The 19,979-nt window shown below is 42.1% G+C and overlaps 1 protein-coding gene across 1 annotated transcript in view; it reads left to right on the top strand.

The window, feature by feature from the left end:
* CDH4 (cadherin 4) overlaps nt 1-19,979 on the top strand; it is a 417,701-nt gene that overhangs the window by 373,692 nt on the left and 24,030 nt on the right. Inside the window, exon 8 of the mRNA XM_053993112.1 lies at nt 2,342-2,479. Coding sequence (XP_053849087.1) covers nt 2,342-2,479 — 138 coding nt within the window. The remainder of the gene's footprint in view (nt 1-2,341; nt 2,480-19,979) is intronic.

Raw genomic sequence — 19,979 nt, 5'->3', positions numbered from 1 at the left:
TCTTAAAGGTCTTTCCCAACCTTGATATTTCTGTGATTTCGTATGTCTGCATTCTATACAACTTCCCACACCATTCTGCATGTCAAAATCCACCTTTGCTCTGAACACAATTTTGTGTTCAGTTGGTGGAAATCAGTGCAACTTTGGGGATGTGTCTGGGATTCCCCCAGCAGCTCACTTCTGATGTGTACCCAATGGCTGTCCTGAGATCCTCCCCTGTGTCCAACATGTGCATTCCCATCATGGTCCTGCCTGATCACTCCATCCCTTTGAGATCTGCTGTAATTCCCCACATTTTCTCACCTGGCTTGGACTGCCTGCACTTGCTGCACAAGTGCTGTGTTCCTTTGCCATCCTTCCCTTCATTCCATCCTTCTACACCAGCTCCTTGTGGCTGGTACATTTGCACATTATAATAAATTCTGGCCATTTTCCTTCTCTTTTTTTGTGTCGTGTAATCTGATTGACATCTTTCTTTTAAACTTCTTTAATTTGTTGCTCTGAATTTGTGTGGGTTTTTTTTTTATTATTAACATTACAGAGCTCAGCAAACGGTGCTTTGTTAAATAAAACAACTCTGTTGTAAACCTGGGGTCTGTGAGTACACACACACAGATGTGTTTTTCTCATTTATGTGACATCTGATTGCTGCTACTTTTTTAAGTATCCTCCCCACTCCTATGATTTAAACCTTCTGTTATTTAAACCAAAGTATTCGGCCTGTTAGGAAATACTTCCATCAGCCTCCCAGGTCATCTATAACAGAGAATAAGGAAGGAAAAGCTAAATATGAAAGAGAAATTGCATTCACTAATAAGGACATTTCAGCCTTGTGCAGTGCTTTACAAATGGAGTAATGAAAGGAACCTTCTTGCATGAGACAAAACAAGGGCTAACAATAGTTTCTCCCTCATGTTTTATTATACAAGATAGGAAGAGATAATGAAAGTTCATTTCCATAATATATTCCAGTTGCAAGGTGCTGATGGATCCCTAAGTGTGATGTCTTGTCAATTTAACAGGTCAATTAAAAGCCCTGGAATCAAGAAAAAGCTAGAATGCAGATATCTTATTCTGGCAACTCAGAAGAACTAAAGAACTGAGCCAGTTACAGCACTTCAAGGATATTTATATGGGAATAAAGATACCTAATTGACCTAGTTCTTGCCCTTTGAAACTTCAGAGGACATTTGACATTTTACACACACTTCTAGCATTGGCACCTTGAAGGAGCAGCCCTGGGTACCTGAGCTGTGTTCTGGGAGTAGCTGGTCTTTCCTTGCATCAAAGTCCCTCCACTTGACTTCACAAAAAAGCTTTTCCTGCATAAAATTCTGCCTCCACTTGGTTTACACACCTTTGGGGCTCTCTGATGTGCCTCCTGCAGCCTTATGGAGCAGGGTTGTGTTGAGCTTTTGGCTGGATCCTTCCCTGGTTCCCATGCCTCCCTTTGCCCACTTTCCAGGAGAGGAGTTTTGCTTTCCTGTCTGCCTGTGAAGTGCTCTGTGAGTAAATTCTGCAGGTCTAAATGAAAATTTATTGTTGAGGCCAGTTGTAAAGATCAGGCGACTTGTCTTGATGCAGGCAGATATTCCTGAGTAAAGAGATCCCAGGAAGATATGTACACATGCAACATCAGATGGCCTCTCCTTTTTTATTCAGGTTTATTTTCCTGTTGCATTGACTTACGGCATCCTTTAGAACTTCACTGTGTGATTTTTATGGCTGGCTCTGTGAGGATTTTTCCTTTGAGAGCTGTGTTGTAGGGGGTGCTCAGGAATTTAAATTAGTTCTGCTGAACTGCTGTTTATTGCACTGAATTATTTTTTTTTCTTCCATACTGGACTTAAATTCTCCTTATTTACCAAGATTGTGTTAAGGATTGAAACACGAAGAGCATTTTAATGCTTTTTGGGCATCAAACTGTGTGAGCAGAACAAGCTGGAGGGCCGCCAGGCAATGTTGATGTCAATTTTGGGGGTATAATGTGCTTAGCAATGTTTTCAGTGAAAACACATGAACAAAACTTTTACTGGTTTTCAGAAGACAGAAGCTAATGTTGCAGAAAATGCTTAAAAGTTAACAAAAATGTCAGCTTCAACTAGAGAATTTTGCCCATAAGACTTTTGTTTTCCCATGAGACAGGTGATGTCCACCAATCTATGCAAAAATCACTTCAAAAACGATACAGAAAAAATAACTGATTATTTTTTTACTAACATTTTTAATCCAGTTAACTTGTTAGTCTGCTTAAAGATCATACTTGTATATGGGAAATAAACCAAGGGTGCATTTTTGTCTCTCATCTTTTCCTTCTCTTCTTTTATTTTTTTTTTTCCAGAAAGTTCAGCAGTACATAGTCATTGTTCAAGCAACAGATATGGAAGGAAATCTTAACTATGGTCTCTCAAACACGGCCACAGCGATCATTACAGTGACAGATGTGAATGACAACCCCCCTGAATTCACTACCAGCACTGTGAGTATCCACACAGCAGCAGGGTGATGCATGGGCACGGTGGTGTTAATTCATGGATGCTGATATCTGCTGTCTCTCCGAGCTGGTTGGGCAGGTAGGAGGAGCTTTGATGGATAACTGTGGAATAAAGACTTTCAGGGGAGGAAAAGGAAAAAGGAAAAGACTGATTCATGAACCAGCATAACTGTTTGGTGACTGATTTGGCCAAGGCACTGAAATAAGGTGGCAAACAGCCCATGTCTGATTGCGCCAAAGAGGATGCAGTTGTTTCATAGCAATTGGCTGTAGACATATCAGAGTTATTGATACTTCTGAGTGAAATCCTGAGCAGTGAGAGGTATTTGGGGTTTATGGCTTGGATATGATTTCAAGAGGGCTCTAAGTACTCTAAATGGTAACAGGTAGCTGGTAAAATTTGTATTTCACTGATAGCTCTAACAGATGTATTTCTGCGTGCTGGCAGTAAATGTGTAGACATTCTTCAGTACATCTGGTTTTAATCAGTTAAAGATTTTTCTTATGTTTTATTGGCACAGTTTTCTTCTGTTCTGTTCTCATGTGTTCCAAGGTATTCCTGGAGGGCAAGGGGAAAAAAACAGAGATTGCAAATGACAAATTTTTAGAGCTGGTTAAGGTAAAAATGAAAATTTGGAAGGTGAAATGATGTGGTCAGGCTCATTCCAGCCTTCATAATCCATAGATGTAGAACATCTGAAATGTGCATAGTAAATTTAGAAATCACAGAGCAGTGCAGAGGTCTATATGCTAATAAATGAGAAATGCTTGTGTACCCCTGTCTGTATTCATATGAGGGTCAACAAGGAGCAGTAAGTGATGTATCTTGGACATCAAATCTTTACAAATACAGAAGGTCTAACTTCTTTGTGCTCAAGTCACTGAACATCCTTGAAGGAATATTTTTATTATTTATATTTTTCTGAATTTTCATTCCATCCTAAAAAGTCTCTAAATATTTATTAGCATAAGACCAAAGTTTCCCCTTAGTTATACTCTTACAAACTGCAAATATGTCACAGAACTCAAGAAGTCATGCAGAGTCCAGTTTATGCCCCTGTGGACCCAAACTGGATTCATGTCAGTTCTGGAGTCTGGGTCCTTCCTTCCCATCTCCACTGGGAGCTGGACTTGGGGCTGTGACATGCTCAGCTCCCGAACATCATTTTCTCACAAAGTGACTTGGACATAGGTTCTAAGACTAAAAAAGGCACCAAATTCCTCCTGTGTCTCAGCAAAATGGACACCCAGCATGTTTTCAGGTCTGGGCATCATTCCCTAGGCTGTGCTGCTGCTCCAGTGGATGTAAACAGCACACTGTGTGCTCTGTGTCCATCATGGGTGCTCCAATCTTTCTGCTGTAAAGTTGTGGTTAAAGATCTCCTTCAGTATAGTACAATTATGAAGAGCCATAAAAATACAGCACAGATCTTGGGGCTGCGTGGTCCTTTCTCCTGCCAGGACAGAATTATTCTCTCTGAAAGGAGGTTTGTGTCTGTGGGGCTGGGGGACCTTGCACCACAGCACTGCCACAGCTCCCTGGTGTGTGAGGGGACTTTGCCAGGTAGGTGCTTCTCTGCCCTCCATTTGAGTGAAAAAGGAATGACATCTAGTGGCCATGTCACTTCAGCACACGTTGTTCACATGACCCAGGTCGTGGGGTCCTTGTCTCCAGATGCAAGATGGGAGGTGAGGTTTTGGGGAGCAGGGCGAGCTGGGTCAGGGTTACTTGAACAAGCACATTGGTGCCTTCTGCAGGACAGCATCCCCTCCAGATGTGGTGTATTTTAATGGCTTTCCAAAGCACTTCTCAAAGCTGATGGAAGGTTGGATAATGGAAATTTTCTTTCAGGTGAATTCTGAGTATTTAATGTCTCGGTGTGTATTAAACCTGGAAGGAATAAAAGCCATCAAGAGAATTACCCACAGAATTGTGTTAAATGGATTAGAAAATGCTACTCTTCCTCTAAGCAGAGTTGATGTGTACCATTATTTCTCTAATTTCAATCACTGAAGAAAGAGTTTTGCAAGGGCCAAAGGGCTTTACACAGTGGCACATGGGACTTCCTATAAAGAGTTGAAAACCAAGGGTGTTTTACAATAATACTTTCTGATTTTATGGAAACAAATATCTTTGATATACTCCCGGGTATAGCCAGGCTGAATTTCATGTGAGTATGAAAGCATAATATGTTTTTTCTCTTACTGGCAGAGGGAACAGCATCAGGCTGATGAGTTTCTTTAAGCCTAAGCTGAATCTCCTCGCTATCCTCAAATAGTCTGATCTGCATTTTAACACCTCTAAAAAAATAGCAAAAATCACTTTCCAGGAAATCTATAGCTCCTCAGAGAGTGAGAAAGCCCATGGTCTCTTTTAAGTCTGCGGACTGTTTGGAGAGATATTGTATATTTTTATTTTAAATAGTTGTATTGAGATGCTGCTGTAAAAACAAAAATAGACTGAATAACTGAAACTGTGGCTTGCTTTTGGCAAGCAGCCAGATGAGAGGAACTCAGGAGCTGTATTCATCCCAGACAGATACAAAGGCCCACCCTATAGTGCTCTTAAATTACCTGTCATTCAGCCAGGGTGGTTTTAGACTTAATCGTTTCTGGATGGGAATGTAGCTCAGGAGGACACTGCACCACGCTGGTGTCACAGCTCATGTATTCAGCAGCAGGAATTAATGTTGCTGTGTAAAATTTAACAACAGGATGGGAGAGAGGAAAGCATCCACTGTGATGGTCAAGAGAGTCAGGGCACGTCTGCAGCCGAGCACAGGGCAGGGGGGGAGAGGCTGCGTGCGTGGACCACGTGCAAGTTCAGACACAGGCACAGCAGTGCCAGAATGGCACGTCCAGCAGAGGTGTGTTGGTGAATGGACATCCAAAATACCAGATGGGCTGGCATCAAAGTGTAGTGCTGGATGAGAAGTGGTAAAAGAGCAATAAAAAGACAGAGAAGATCCTTAAAGGTACAAAATGAAGATACCTCAGTAAAGCTCCAAAATTCCCGGGTGCTTCCATGAAAACTGATGTCAGTGGGTTTCACATCCTTTGGTCCACCACCTGAAAGGCAGGGGAAGAAGGAGCCCCACCTTCTCAAGCAAAGGGTTCTGAAATTACATGGGAGGAACGAAATCAGAGTCTCTGGATGAAATAATTTGGAACTCAAGTCTGCTGTTAACTCTAAGGCCAGTCTCATCAGCATGGCTGGTCCTGGCAGTCATGAGGATAACCTGCATCAAGCTGCAAGGCACTGGGCACAGCAAGGACCAGCTGCCTCCTCTGGTCCTGTCCAGCTCTTTCTTTGTGATGGTGAATGTTTTCTTGATCTGTAGTGCTACCTGTGCCTGAGCTGAAAAGCATCAGAGAGCAGCCAACAGTGGGGAAGTGTCTCCTGAGAGACACCACAAGAGTGGAGCATCCCCTGAAACACAGTAGACATCACAGGCAGCTGTTTGAGGCATTTTTCATGGTTTAATGCAGGACTGTGACCCAGGGAATGCTCTTCTGGCTGTCTAAGGGACTTCAGCCTGTCTGCAGTGTTGTGTTCTTCATGTGACATTGTTACTTGCAAAAATAAATAAACTCAGCCAAAGAGGAGAGGTAGCACTGACTCCTTGAAGTGCCCAACCAGCCCATGCCCACAGGCTCTGGGTCAGATGCTATAGAAAAAGGTATTTTAATCCCCCATGCCCAAGTTTTCTGTGACTCATTCATTTCTGTGGAATTTTTGGTGGATTTTGCACCTGCCAAGTTACAAGCTGTTGTAAAATATTGACATTTTAACTGGACTGTGTTACAAAGGCTTTGTAGGAATTTTTACTGGAAAACCTGCTCTCTTACTGTTGTAAGATGAAGGTATTACTGTGCCTTCCATTATCCAGAGTCCTTGTTACTTATAACAGGGTCAAGTCCTCTGACATGTCTTAATTATGGGGAAATTCCTCAGTCTCCCTTCAAATATTTATCTCCTGTGTGCAAGTGAGTTGTGGTTTTTCCATATTAATATGGATCCATAGCCTCTGGTCAGATGCTCACCTCAGATACAGGGGATGCAGTGAAATTAGAGCTGGTATTTCAGAGATTAAAAGTCAGCTGAGACAGAACAATGCTGGATAGTCTCAGGTGAGGTTTATGTAAGATTGAAATATCTTTCTTGCTCACAGGAGGACCACCTTTAATTCCAGTGGAATCTTTACCTCCTCTCAGGCAGGCTGCCCTTTCCAGTCTGACCCATGATACTGTTAATAGCCATTCAAGGATTTCCACTTTATCTAAGAAAATGCATAATCAGAGGGGAGGAGAAGTGAAAGAAATCCATGCCTACACTTGACTCATACGAAGTCTATTTTTATCATATTCAATCAGGAACAATCAGGCACAGAGAGGAGACGCAGATGAATTTGCATGATCAGACTTCTGTGTCTGAAATGTTAATTAAAAGTTATTTTAAATTTGCCTACTGTGCAGAACTTGTTTTTATAGTAGCCCATGTAAGGAAAATATTATTTCACAGGGCTAAAGTGCTCATGATGACTTGAGTTTGTGGATTCTTGGGAAAACCTGCCTGGCAATCAACCTCTCAAAAAAAAAAAAAAAAAAAAAAAAAAAAAAAAGGAGGGAGAGAAAGGGGAAAAAGAAACTGGGATATTCAAGTTCTTTAAGCTCCTGAACCTTAGGAGGTCTTATTTTAAGCTACTTTAAAATTTGCCCTTTGTCACTGCTTTGAGAATCTCCTCTTCCAAAGCTGAATCCAGTGGAGTCTGTTTTAAAGAGGCAGCTCTAGAACAGCATCCCCTTCCCTGCCTTGCTGGCTAATCCTGACACTGACACCAGTTAGGAACAGCTCCAAAGGTTTAGGACTGGACTACTGGGGATGGGTGGGTGCTTCCCAGCTCACAGGGCAGTGCTGGCATTTGCTGGCCTGGGAAAGGCCACCTGGCCGAAGACTGGCTGAACTCAAAGCAGAGTTGCTGGTGTGGAGTAACCTGAATTCGGAGAGGCTGTGTTGGGGCAGGAGGGACATATTTCTGGGTAAGGTTAATCTGGTTACAGCATGGACTTGGCTAATCAGTGAAGGAGCAAGTCCTTGTTGCAAGCACATTGGGAAAAGCAGTTCTTGCCAGTTAGAAACTGGCCTATTTAATTGATATTGTCAGAGCAGGCTCACCCCTGGCTGCTGCAGGGAGGCTGAGTTAACCTGGCTCGTGCTGGGCTGGATCAGGCACTGCTGGAATCTGCAGACAAGAGCTTGGTGCTTCCTGCACAAAAGAACACAGAGGGAGACCCAAATTAAAAGGGCTTCTTGGTTTTGGCACCACACTGCCAAAGATGTCTGACCTTTCTCTGTGCAGGTGTTCTGGTTCCTCGAGTGCTGTGGGAGATGTTAATGAGCCCATTCTGAGAAGTGCTTTGGAATTTGAGAGTGAAGATGCTGTCGAAGCATCGCTGCCCTGCTGGCATTGCCTTTACCAGAAATAGTTCTTCCTTCTCCCATTCTGATGTTTCCTTCCCATTTTCTCTCCCCTGTGATTTACTAGTGTACATCATTCCATGAAGCAAAACTACGCAAGATCCTCCAACCCCTTCTGCTTTACAGCTTCCCTTCCCTGGTTATCTTGCTAACCCTGCTGTGCTCCACACTCTGCTCAGTTTTCATTCTTCTGACCCAATTTGGATGTAGTAATCCAGTTTCAGTGCCTTAAACAAGGGCATTAGTATTTCCTTTTTCACAGCCATGGTGTGGTTCTCACTTAGCCTCCTGCTCTGTGAACTTGCCAAAATAGTGGAAACAAAGCAAACAAGCATAACCTAAAATTGTATTCCCCGTTCTGAATGTGTTTGTTCTCACAGTCATTGTTTGAGGAGAGAATATAGCTGTGCATCAACCTATGCAAGAGCAGCACTGCACAGAAATAGCTGATGTGAACTGTAAAAATGTGACTTTTTTGCAAGTGGGGTGAGTGCTTTGCCTGGGCTGCAGCCCCCTCAGTCAGATCCTGCTGAGCTCCATTTTTAACGGTGAGTTTCAAAATAGCAAAGTAGCAGGGAAAACCTCAGCTCTTCCTTCAGGCTGAAAGATTGTGACTTCCAAGTGACTGGGATACAAAGATGCAAATAGGTCTGCTTTGGAGAAATGATATTTAATGGTCGTAGGATACCAAAATCAGCATCCATGTCAGGCTGCCTTGGGGTTTCCTAAACACATTTATAGGCAGATGTACCCAGAAGCATTTGGAACATGGGAGTGTTATGAGAAATCCCTTTTACATGCATGCTCATGTTTTACAAATTCATCTTATGCTGTGGAGGGAGAGCCCAGCAGGAGTGGGGTGTCACTGGAATTTCCTACAGACAGAAAATTGGACCAGGATGCTTTTGAGGGCTTCCTAAAAAGAGATCTTAACAGGTTGAGCGAAGAAAAACTAGTGAAAGTGGGTAGCTTGCTATCTCCCAGGACCTTGGCACGTGTCCATCTGCCTCCTCCCTGTTCCTAGACCCTGGAAAAGATTAAGGGCTTAAATCTTGAGTGCTGTGTACATGACTTGCCAGTGTACAGACTAAAGCTGCATATGGAGCTGTCCATACAGGTCTCACTGTGTCTGTCACTACACCTGTGCCATTCAGAAAGTCTGCAGTGACATTTGAATGTAGATTAGCCCGAATCATACAGCGTTTTTAAATCATCAAAACTATGCCTGTGGCAGCTGTCACATGAGGCAGAATTCAAGTAGATTGCACAGGTCAGAGCTGGCAAGGGGGAGGACCAGTGCTGTGGTAAGGCAATGTGCAGGGCTGTGTTGTTTTACAGCTGAAGACAAGCCCTGAGTTCTGTACAGTCCTGCAGACAGGCTTTATTGTTAAAAATCAATTATGCTTTCATGGAAATTCCCAGATGACTGTGCTCACTTGCAGTTTTCCAGTCAAAATGAGGCTCAGCCAAACTACCCAGCAAAGCCTGGGCTGTTACAGAGCTGTCAACCTCTAAATGAAATAAATTATTATATTCAAGTGAATCAGATATGCCCAGTAGCATTTGGGTGTATGAGCATCTACCTAATTCTGTGTGCATTTCCATTAAATATACAGTCAGTGAAGTCTTAAAAACCACAAATCAGTCTAGTTTTCCTAAATAAGACCCCAGTGCTTATAAATTGAAATGGACTTTCTGCCTCTCGTTGCATGTCCTAGTGACAACCTTTGCCATGAACAATTAATTTAGATTAAGGATGTTAGGTTGGGAGGTAGCAAAAACAAACAGAGCACCAGGAGAAACAATATTCATTCTTCCCATCCTGTTACAGACTTGTGCTGAACTCACCACAATAATTATTCCAGGGCTTTGCAGCTGTAGACATGTTGCCCTATTCTTTTAATAGTTTTAAACTTCTTTTAAAAGTTTTCTATGCCTTCTAATGTTTGCATATTTCTACTGGAGTTTCTCACGCACTGTCATGTAAATAATGATTGTTTTGCATTCTTCTTTGTGGGAAGAAAGAATTAATGGACTGTTAGTTTGACCAGTGTAGTTAGAGAGGTAGCAATTTCATCCTCCAATCCACTACCACTTTTAGAATTCTATATATTACAAAGTCAGAAATAAAGTTCCCTCCTTTTGCTTCCTTTTATTCTTTCCATCTTAATGTACATATGTGAGTTATTTTGTGTTGTAGTGTGACATAGACACAGGGGTTAACCATGATTAGGGAATTATTTACATCTTGATCTGCCTCTGGAGTCAAACTGACCTTTGGAGATGGATCCCTCCCCCAGTGCACATCCTGTCCAGTGGAGCTGAGGAAGTGAGCTGCCCACGGTTTCATTCTGTGAGAGAAGGAAGGTGATCCCCAGCTCTAAGTGCAGATTCCCTGGGAGCACTGTGGCTTTCCCAGGCACAGCATCTCCGAGTGCCTGGAGGCCCTTTCAGTGCCGTGCTAGGGAACACAAGAAACACTTCCTGCTCTCTTGTGGATGCTCAACTTTTGTTCTTTATTTTATCACTTCTTTCATCTAAAATGAACGATATTTCTCACTTTATGAGAAACAATAATTCCTCATGTCTTAATGAAGAAAGCATCAGCCTCTTCTGTGATGTCTGTTATGCCTTTACACCAGTGTAACACATGACAGAAAGGATGAGATACCTCTGAGACTGCAAAACAGAGAGATACAGAGATGTATATGTATAAATACCAAATACAGATGTGCATATTGCTGGATCCAAAGCATAAATAGATGCTGATGCCAGGGAAACAGTCATCAATCATATCCAAGTCTTTACTCACAGATAAATTGTGGTTTATATGAATTATTATTTACATTGTGTGGGTATATATGCATTGATTTAAAAAAAAAGTCATCTCCGTGATAGAAGTCTCTTCCTAATATACCCCATTAATCAAAACCTAAATTTACAGTGCCTTTTGTTTTGTGTATTTCCTTTCAGTACATTCATTTTCAAATTATCACTAAATTAATCATGTACAGAGCTTTAAACTGGCTGCCACGTGGTAAAGCAGTTCTGGTTCCTCTCCATTACACTGAGCATTAGTTATTAAGGCACAGTTCAAGGCTCTGTTTAGCCTGATTTTGCCCTGAACCTAATCGGAATCAGCTAGATTCTTTCTTCTAAATGGGTCAGTCACACAGAAAAAGCATCAAATGTAATCTTGAGATTGTGAAATAAAGCAGAGAAAAAGAAAAAAGAAGATAATTTTATTTCTCCTCATTGATACCTGCCTGGTGGTTAAAAGAAGGATTAAAATGAGGTCATTAAACTTTCCTTGGAGACAAAACCCAGACCTCAGTGGTAATGTGATTAATCAAATATAAAAGTGAAGCTCTTCTGAATGAATAACTCATTTTTATATAATATCTAATTACTGAAATGTCGTCTGCTGCAGAAAAAAAAAGGGGGGAAATTAATTGCAATAACAATTCAAGAAGATAAAGTTTTTTTGAATTAGGTCTACACAAGAAGCTAAATTGAGTTGATTAAGTAATTTTGGTTTCAGGAACACCCTTGATGGAAGTTAGTGGTAATGAATTTTTCAGACCTCAGAGTTTAAAATTGCCAAAGACTGGTGATTAAAAAAAAAAAAAAACAGGAGCAACAGTTTCATTACAAATTTCAATTTTCTGTCATGAAAAAAAAAAAAAAAGTGGGGGGGAGGATATAAAAGCTACTCTATTGGTCTCTCTCAGATTGGACTCATGTAGTACTCGGTGTAAAATCAAGAATAATACAACCTCCTCTCCATGCTGGCGAGTGTAATCTCAGTCAGCTGGAGCTGCAGCACCTCACGGGAGGCAGAGCCAGGAGGAGCACCACAGATTCCATGTGCTTCCTGCATGTGTTCCACCTGGAGCACCCAGCACGAGGCCCTCCTGCCTGTGCAGTGCTTTCAGCAGCTGTCACTCACGGGGTGAGCGGCGCATCCGTCCTCAGCACCGTGGGGATACGTAACAGTGCATGGATGTGACACATCAATTGATTTGACATTTGGCTTTCTAGCCTGCTGGCTTGTGCAGCTGGGTTAATATTATAATTAATATTATAATATCATTATATTAATAATTACATTTAAAATTTTAATTAATATTAAATACCATCTAACATTATCAAAGCACAGACAACCCCCGGCCCACGACAGCGCCCATCAGCCATCGCTCACCGTCCCCCATTTGTCATGAGCCCTCTCATTTGCAGCATCTGGCAGAGCTGTCTCCTGGTTCAGTGTCTCATTTAGCAGGGATTTCTCTCCTCCCTCTCCTCCCCTGCTCAGTCTGTGCAGGATCCAGAGGAAGAAGCCACAGACCACATCCCCACCCCATGCTTTCCATGGAATTGTCCAGTGAGAAGGAGGTTCCAGGCAGGTGTGAGCTACCTGTGTGCAGTGAGGTGTGACAGGACCACGTGTCACTGACAGGATCTCTGGAGTCAAAGGAATTGTCAGAGGGAAATGCCCTTGTTACTCTGTGCTGTGCTGTCATGGAAATCGCCCTGGGCTGCGCCACCAGATCCGAGTGTGGGGATCAGACGCTGTTCCCGTCATCTCTGGTGTGTCAGTCAGGCTACAATTTCAATGACAAATCAGACACTGATGCTCCTGTATCATGTATCTACCCACGTTTCTTGTCTGACATTTTTCCACCTGTACCATTTCCTCAAATTTGAATGGTTTCTTGTAGATTTTGTGTCTCTTTCTGCTTTTGGTTATATACGAAATATCCTAATTGTCCTCCTCAACCCAGACCTGGCCTTGGAGAGCCTCTTTCAGTTGTCTGAATGTAGACACCCACCACCATCGTGGTTAGGCTGGATGTCCACACAGCCCTGCCATGTCCGTGTCTGCCAGATGTCCCAGACAAACACTCATTTGTGCTGGATTATTTCATTATCTCTAAAGTCCACAGCATCTCAGGCACTGAGTGTGAGGCTGAGAAATTTAAACACATTCTGTAACTCCATTATTGGAAGGCACTGAAATAAATCCCCTCCTGGGGTTGGCTAACTTCCTTGGGTCGGCAGGTTTTTAATTCTTCAATATTCTTTTGCTTTAAAAACAGTTGCTTCCAAGGGCTGTCATTTTAAGAGGATATATATCTGGAACTTCATTAAGTACATTTCACTTATGAAATCTTTAGTGACATGCTGTGGGGGAAGAAAAAGGGAGATTTAGCAAAGGATTTGGGAGTGCTGTGAGTTTTCTCTTATCAAATCTTTCTAACTGTCCAGGATGTCTTAAAGCTTCCCAGTTGTAGAAGAAAGGGTCACAATACAGAGAAAAGCCAGTTAAAATCAGAGAATGGCTGAAAGGTTTCACAAAGTTTTTTTGAGCGTGGCAGAGTTTTACAGCATAGTGCAATAACAGATTTTAATTGCTAAAAAAATTTAAAAAGGAGAAGTAATAGCCTTCTCTTTCCTGAATTTACAACTCCATCTTTTCTTTGACCCAATATCCCGTGATTCTTACTGCATTCCTTTGCTCCATTCCACCACAAATGTTGTAAACAAAATTTCAGCAAGAAGCCTCTTTTTCATGGCAAGGCTGATTAATTACACAGTATTTAATGTAGTCTTTTCTGTGCTCTGAGTTACTGTAAACAGGCAGGCATTTCTCTAAAATGCCAGATGCTCACCTAGGTGAAGGTGGCAGAGAGTTGGGCTAGGTGACCTTTACAGGTCCCTTCGAACACGAACCATTCTGTAATTCTGAGATTTTAGGCACTCCATCCTTTCCTGTAGGAACCCTGGCACAAATCTCCTGTGAGTGCAGGTTCTCACTCCGCTGGCAGACACTGCCATTGTATTTTAAGCATCAGGAAGGACATAAAAAACGGCCATTGTGGCACCAGTGCAGAAGACCGTGTCTTTACACCACAGAATAAACCACGCTTTCAGAATAAAACACCTGCTTCAGTGGCTTTCTCCTACAAGACTGCTCCATCCAGTCAGGAACGCTTTTTTTGGCCAGACCAGAGGGTCTTCCAGTGCCTGATGATGGAGTTCCAACCTACTCATTAAAAAAACCCCAAACCCCTCTGTGTGCTAATTCCGAGACTAATCTGGAAATAACAGAGATTCCAATGGCAGTGCAGAGGAAGTTTGAGCAGGAGTCAGTGTGCAGATGGGCTGAGCTGTGCTGCACAGGAAACTTGTTAAAAATCTCAATACCAGGATTATAGCATATGTAAAAATCAGTTTCAGTACTCTCATAATTCTTCCTTTCCCAAAAACCCATCTTGAGATCCCAGAGGCACATGAGCAGCTTTCATATGCCTTAAAATCTGAAAAAAATTAAATTAAAAACTCATTATGGGGAATGGGCAGTTAATAAGAAAATCCTAAACCAGATTTACCAGCTTAAGGCCCTTCTTTATGAAACTTTATTACAGGTGCCTGAATTGAAACATCCCCTTCTAGACACATTTCACCAAGAGATACAGAGCCAGACCTGTGGAGTACTCTTTGTTTGCTTAGGAGCTGAGCTCTCTCATGCAATTTTTGCTGCTCTGGTTTACATGTAAATCAGGAAAATCTTGTTTTCAGAGTGTTGTTCAAAGCACCATGGGTTTTTTGCTGCTTTGCAGTTTGCAGGAGAAGGAAATGCGAGGACTGACGTGCCAACAATGAATTGATTGCATCCTCTTTTTAGGGAGCTGGTTATTTTAGAGAGTAAAAGTACATTGAAAAGCCCCCCCATGCCTTGGTGGGATGTTGCCCTGATTTTTAAAAGTATTAAGTTTTTTTTAAAGTTCTTTTGAAAGTGTTAAAGTTCTCATAAAACTTCTTTAGCCTTCTGATAATGTTTACATATTTGGGAGTCAGAGTTCCCACACAATTTCATGCATAAATAGAATAGTTTACATATTTCTCTGTAGGCAGAGAGAAATTATTGATCAATCTTTAGACCAATGTGGTTGGAGAGGTGGTAATTCCATCCTCCAGTCCACAGTCACCTTTAGAATTCTATAAATACCAGATGTTTGAATAAAACACTCTCTTTTTCTCCTTTGAACTTACCAAGTTTCTGTGTACTCATTTCATGTCCAGTAGTGACAGTGGGGGATGCAGGGGGCACTGCTTTGGCAATTCCACGTCAGGGTATCCAAACCCGTGGTGGTTTGATTTGAGGTGGTGGAGCTTCCCAGCTGGGAAGCAGAACAAGCTAATTTGGCTTGTTTCACCCCAGCCCATCCAAACCTGTTTGGGCTCCCAGTGGAGCTCAGAGCCTGGGAAGAGCCGTGCTGGCATCAGCTGATCCCAGTTCCCTGCCAGCCTTCCCAGGGCTTTTCCCACCCCAGCAGCTCAGCGAGGATCACAGGGCTCTGTGACAATGCACTGGGGAGATCGATAGGCTAATCCCGGCTGACCTAATGGATTTATCAAGTAACACATGAATTAATGATTTTCTCAGCATTCTGCCCCAGCACAGAGCATGGCTCCAACCCGTTCTGCAGCTGCCTTGGGAGACAGACAAGTCACTTCAGCCTTTGGTTCTGCAGCTGAAGGGAAGCATAGGGCTGTCAAGCACTGTAGAGCCATGATGTATCTGTTCAAAAAATGTTCTGTTATATAAATGTATGTATATAAGGGGATTTTTTTTAAGAATGAGGCTTTGTAGGCAGTTCCAGCTGTTTTAAAATCTATGTCTCTCTTTTAAAGAGAGCATTACTAATTACAGCTGACAATCAAATAGTCTGCAGAAAAGTATCAGCCACCTTTTCCTGCTGTTCATTCCGTGGGCAAGAAACAAAGGCATGTTAGACAAGAGAGCAAATGAAGTGTTCAAAGGATCCTTGTCTAAAACTGAAAAATAAAGGGCTGTGCTATCAGATCAGAATTTTAATGTATATTGTTTCCACTGGTTCCTGACATAAAATCTTTCATTGTTGGGTATAACCATTGTTAAAGGTCACTGTTGCAAAGGCTACATCATTTAGACGAGATGAGATCCCATTTTGGATAAATTCACAATTTTTGTTCCTAACAAGGAGATAGTATCAGGATTTGAATGTACAAGAGTGTCGGTTTACGGATTAAAGGCTTTTGTGTTCTGGAAACCACACTACGCCAGATTTCATGAGTTTCAGTGAGATGTGCAAGTCCCCAAAGTCAAGTAGGTTGATTAAAGTGGTTCTTTATAACCTTTGAAATAGAGATAAAGTACAACTTTCCTACATGGGTTAATGTAGAATTTTTTTTTTTCTTGACAAGGCTATATGCCTTCCAAGGACATAATTTTAATCTCTTTTTAAACCTTTCATATGAACATTGTAAAAAGATCCTTTGTGTTGTAATGCACTTTTATAAAATATCTAAATTTCTATGCAAACTTCAAACCTCATTTCTTAAGATATATTTATTTGGAAATGGTTATCTTGCAGCAGAATGGTGTCTTGTGTCATCATTTCTGCAGCATCTTTTCATACTATCAAAAGAATGTAACATCTGATAATGAAAAAAATTAGTGCTCTTTGTTAGATATGCAAAGTATATTTTTTTTTAATATCCTTTTACTATTATATGCTCTGAACTCCTGGCAAGTACTCAAAGAGTCTTTGAACCAAGGTGAAACCTACATGTTCCTTCCTCATACTGGAGTCTGAAGTAAGAGGGTTTTCTTTTGCTGCTTCTGAAAGAGAAGGTATTGCTTTATTCTTCTCTGCTCCAGCTTTGTCTTCATATTCAAAGAGTAAAATTTGTATATTGATCCAGAGTTAGTCATTACTTGAGATTTTGAAAAAATGACACCAGTAAAGACAAAGTGTAAAGCCACTGGCTGTCACCTGTGGCAGGAACATGACAGAGGTTGTCTGTGCTCCAGCCTGAGATCAGCTTCAGAAGTGCCAAACTTCAAGGCTTGCTGTTGTTTTTCAAACTCTTCCAAAGAAAAAGAAACCAGCACATGGAGACCATGCTGAGCATCATTCAAGCTTCCAGCACAAACTCCCTGTGAGCAGGTGGGTGCCTTGTCTGCACCACACCGTGCTCAGAGCTGAGAGGGCTCCTTTGCAGGCAGGTGAGCTGCTTTAATGGCACAAACTGCTGAGGACAGAGGCAAAGCATCTTTTCAAAGCTGGTGAGCCCATTGTCATGCACTTCCTTGACTGGGCTGGGCAAGACTGACTCCTGCCTGACCACCACAAGGCAGTGCCTGCAGCCTGGGCAGTTCCTTTGCCAGGGAGCACCATTACAGCTGGGTATGAATGCATGCATGGGCTGTGGAGTAGATCCATGTGGATGTGAAGCTGCGGCAGGGATGCTGCAGAGATGCATGAACCTGGAAAAACAACAGCCCAGAGGTTTGTGGAGGGGCTGCTAGCTGATGGAATGCAGAGCAGCCTCAAAAAGGAGTGAGGACATCAGTGGTCATCACTCGAGACCTCACTGGAGTGAGTAGTTTAATAAAACCAGAAATGAGCATCTCAGAGCCTGACTTAAAAAATAAGGCTGACTTTACAGGGGTTTTGTGGGGATTTGAGCAAGCTCGTGGTCTCCTTTGCACACAGTGGAGAGAGACCCTGGCAGTTCCTGTGTGACTGTCACAGCAGCTGAGGGCTGGGATAATTCACAGCACAGCACTGCCATCCCTACAGAAAATTATATTGGAAATTAAAGGTCACAGAATTGATAGTAAGGCTTAAGAAAACAGCAATTATTCTGCTAGGAAGAAAAGCTAAATTACCAGTAGTAGGAGTAGAGGGTGGGGGGGAAAGAGCATTATTGATCTAAATATCAAGTTGGCAGATACGCAGAGTACAATCTAGAGGTTTTTTACACCTCTGGGCTCATTCAATCCACACAATAAAAAATGCAGGCCTATAAAGACAGAATAAGAAGCAATCAATTAGGATGGCATTTGCTTGTTTCCATGCTGCAGTTGGGCAGGCACATCACAATTAATGATTTATTAGGAGATTTTCTCCATTCCCCTCCCCCTGCCCCATTTTACACAGACTGCTGCAACCAGACCACAGTTGTTTATTAATTTTCCTGCTTTTCAAGCAACTTTGTTAGCAGAAAAGGTAAACTCTAGCCTGGAATGCCAGCATGGGGTTGGGTGGACGCCCTGGAGCGTGAGGAACTGTGGGTTTTATTCAGCCAGTGGAGCCCCCTGAGTGCTGGGCTCTCTGGCTGCACATCACCTTATCTCCAGAGCCTAAAGGGGCAGGCTGGCAGCAGGAACTGGGAGGGATGGGGCTCCCCACCACCACATGCACTCACTCTCATTTCAGTTTCTGCCAGCCTAAGGGACCTAGAGAGAAGATTCAGCACTTTGCAGCAGTCCTATCTGTCAGGGGAAGGGCTCAAAGTCTAATAAGAGGACTGAGATGCCCTCATTCTTCTGTTAATCCATAGCTATGGGTCATGAAACGCTATTTGTCCAGGCAATTCAGCCTTCATAAACCACTGCTGCCTGGAACAAATGTTGTGCCATCATTAGGGAATCTTGGAAGCTACAGAAAGATCTTTCCTGCAGACATTCATCTGAACAAGTCTTTGCCTTCACTGCTTTTTAGCAAAATCAGCCAGAGAAAGAAGTAAGAACATTGGAAAAAAAGGAAATCCCTTTAGAAAGAAGCCAGAATAATTATTTTTGTGTTCATCTGTCTCAATCCCACACCTCCCTAGGAGTGGCTGAGTAATTGGTTTTACTCAGCTGTGCATGGCTTCACTGCCCAGACTCCAGATTTATTGCACAAAGTCAAGTCATGGTGTGAATCCATCATTTGTCCCCCACATCAATCCCTTTCTCCTCTGGAATGACATTTGTCTGCGTGTTTATGTGCTGTCAGGTCCAAATGGCATGAAAGACAAATTCTAGGATTAACCAATTTTAGTGCCAACCCAAAAATCAGAATGAATTATTTCCTTTTCAACAAGGCATAACTTCAGAAGGGCCAGCTCAAGGGGAGTGGGAGAAGGAGATTTGCCTTTGCCACAGACCTTTATAGGAGGGGAAGAAAAAAATACCCCACAGAATTTAAGGATTTAAGAACATGCCAGTTTCAGAACGAATCCTTATCTGAGAAGGGAAGTGTGTGACAATTAGCCAGAGAAATCCTTGTGAGTGGTCTTTAAAATTTTTCTGGAAATCAAGGACTTCAAATGCAACAATTTGAAGTGAGCTAAATGAAATACAGGGGAATATGAATAAATGCTACAAGTATAGGTCAAGCACTGCTTTATCAATCTTGTGTTTACTCCAGCAGCTCCTCTGTTGCCCATTGTTTTACCTTGTTTGAATAGATATGCTTCTCTTTATTTGAAAATCAATTGTAATCTTATGAAAGAGAACTTAGAGCAGAGGGAATGCTGGAAAGCAGCATAGTGAAAGATGTTCATTATTCTGAATTACTCCAGGGTAGGGAGGGAATGACATTAAAGAAGTGTGGGTAGCTTTGAGCTGCCATCCTTCCTTTAGCAGGTGTAATTTAATGTCATTACTTAATTTTATTAAAGGTAAAGGCAGTTGTGGACAATACACATTACAGCATTTACCTATAATAATGATAGTGGGGGAGTTTGAGAGGGAGGAAAAGCAGACTCCAGTTTGAATTCTCAGTGGCTGCTGATCTGTAGCTGATGAAAATTACTCTTTTCTTCATGGCACATCTCTCCAAGATTTGCTTTTTACCCTGAATAGCTTTGGATGGCTCCTTTGATTCCAGTGAAGGTGCTCTGTTCTCATCAGAATAATACTTTGCTTTATAAGCACAGTAAGCAGTATCCACTCTCAATTCTGCTTAGGACTGATAATTTCCTAACTGTACCTAACAGAGGTCAACAACAAGTGGATGAACTCCTGGATTGCCCAGGATGTGCTGACCATTGTGGTTTTCACCCACATCAGCTTGGAAAAGCTTTATAGGCTGCTGTGATCTTCCTCCAGGCTTTATACTGGCATGTACTTGTGTATTTATAATTTTTAATATAACTTCATGTTCGAAATGTGTAAGCTCTATCACTGTG

This window comes from Vidua macroura, chromosome 17 (assembly GCF_024509145.1).
Source record: "Vidua macroura isolate BioBank_ID:100142 chromosome 17, ASM2450914v1, whole genome shotgun sequence".
NCBI lineage: Eukaryota > Metazoa > Chordata > Aves > Passeriformes > Viduidae > Vidua > Vidua macroura.
The sequence above is the reverse complement of the archived record's forward strand: the minus strand, read 5'-3'. Positions and strand labels throughout refer to the sequence as shown.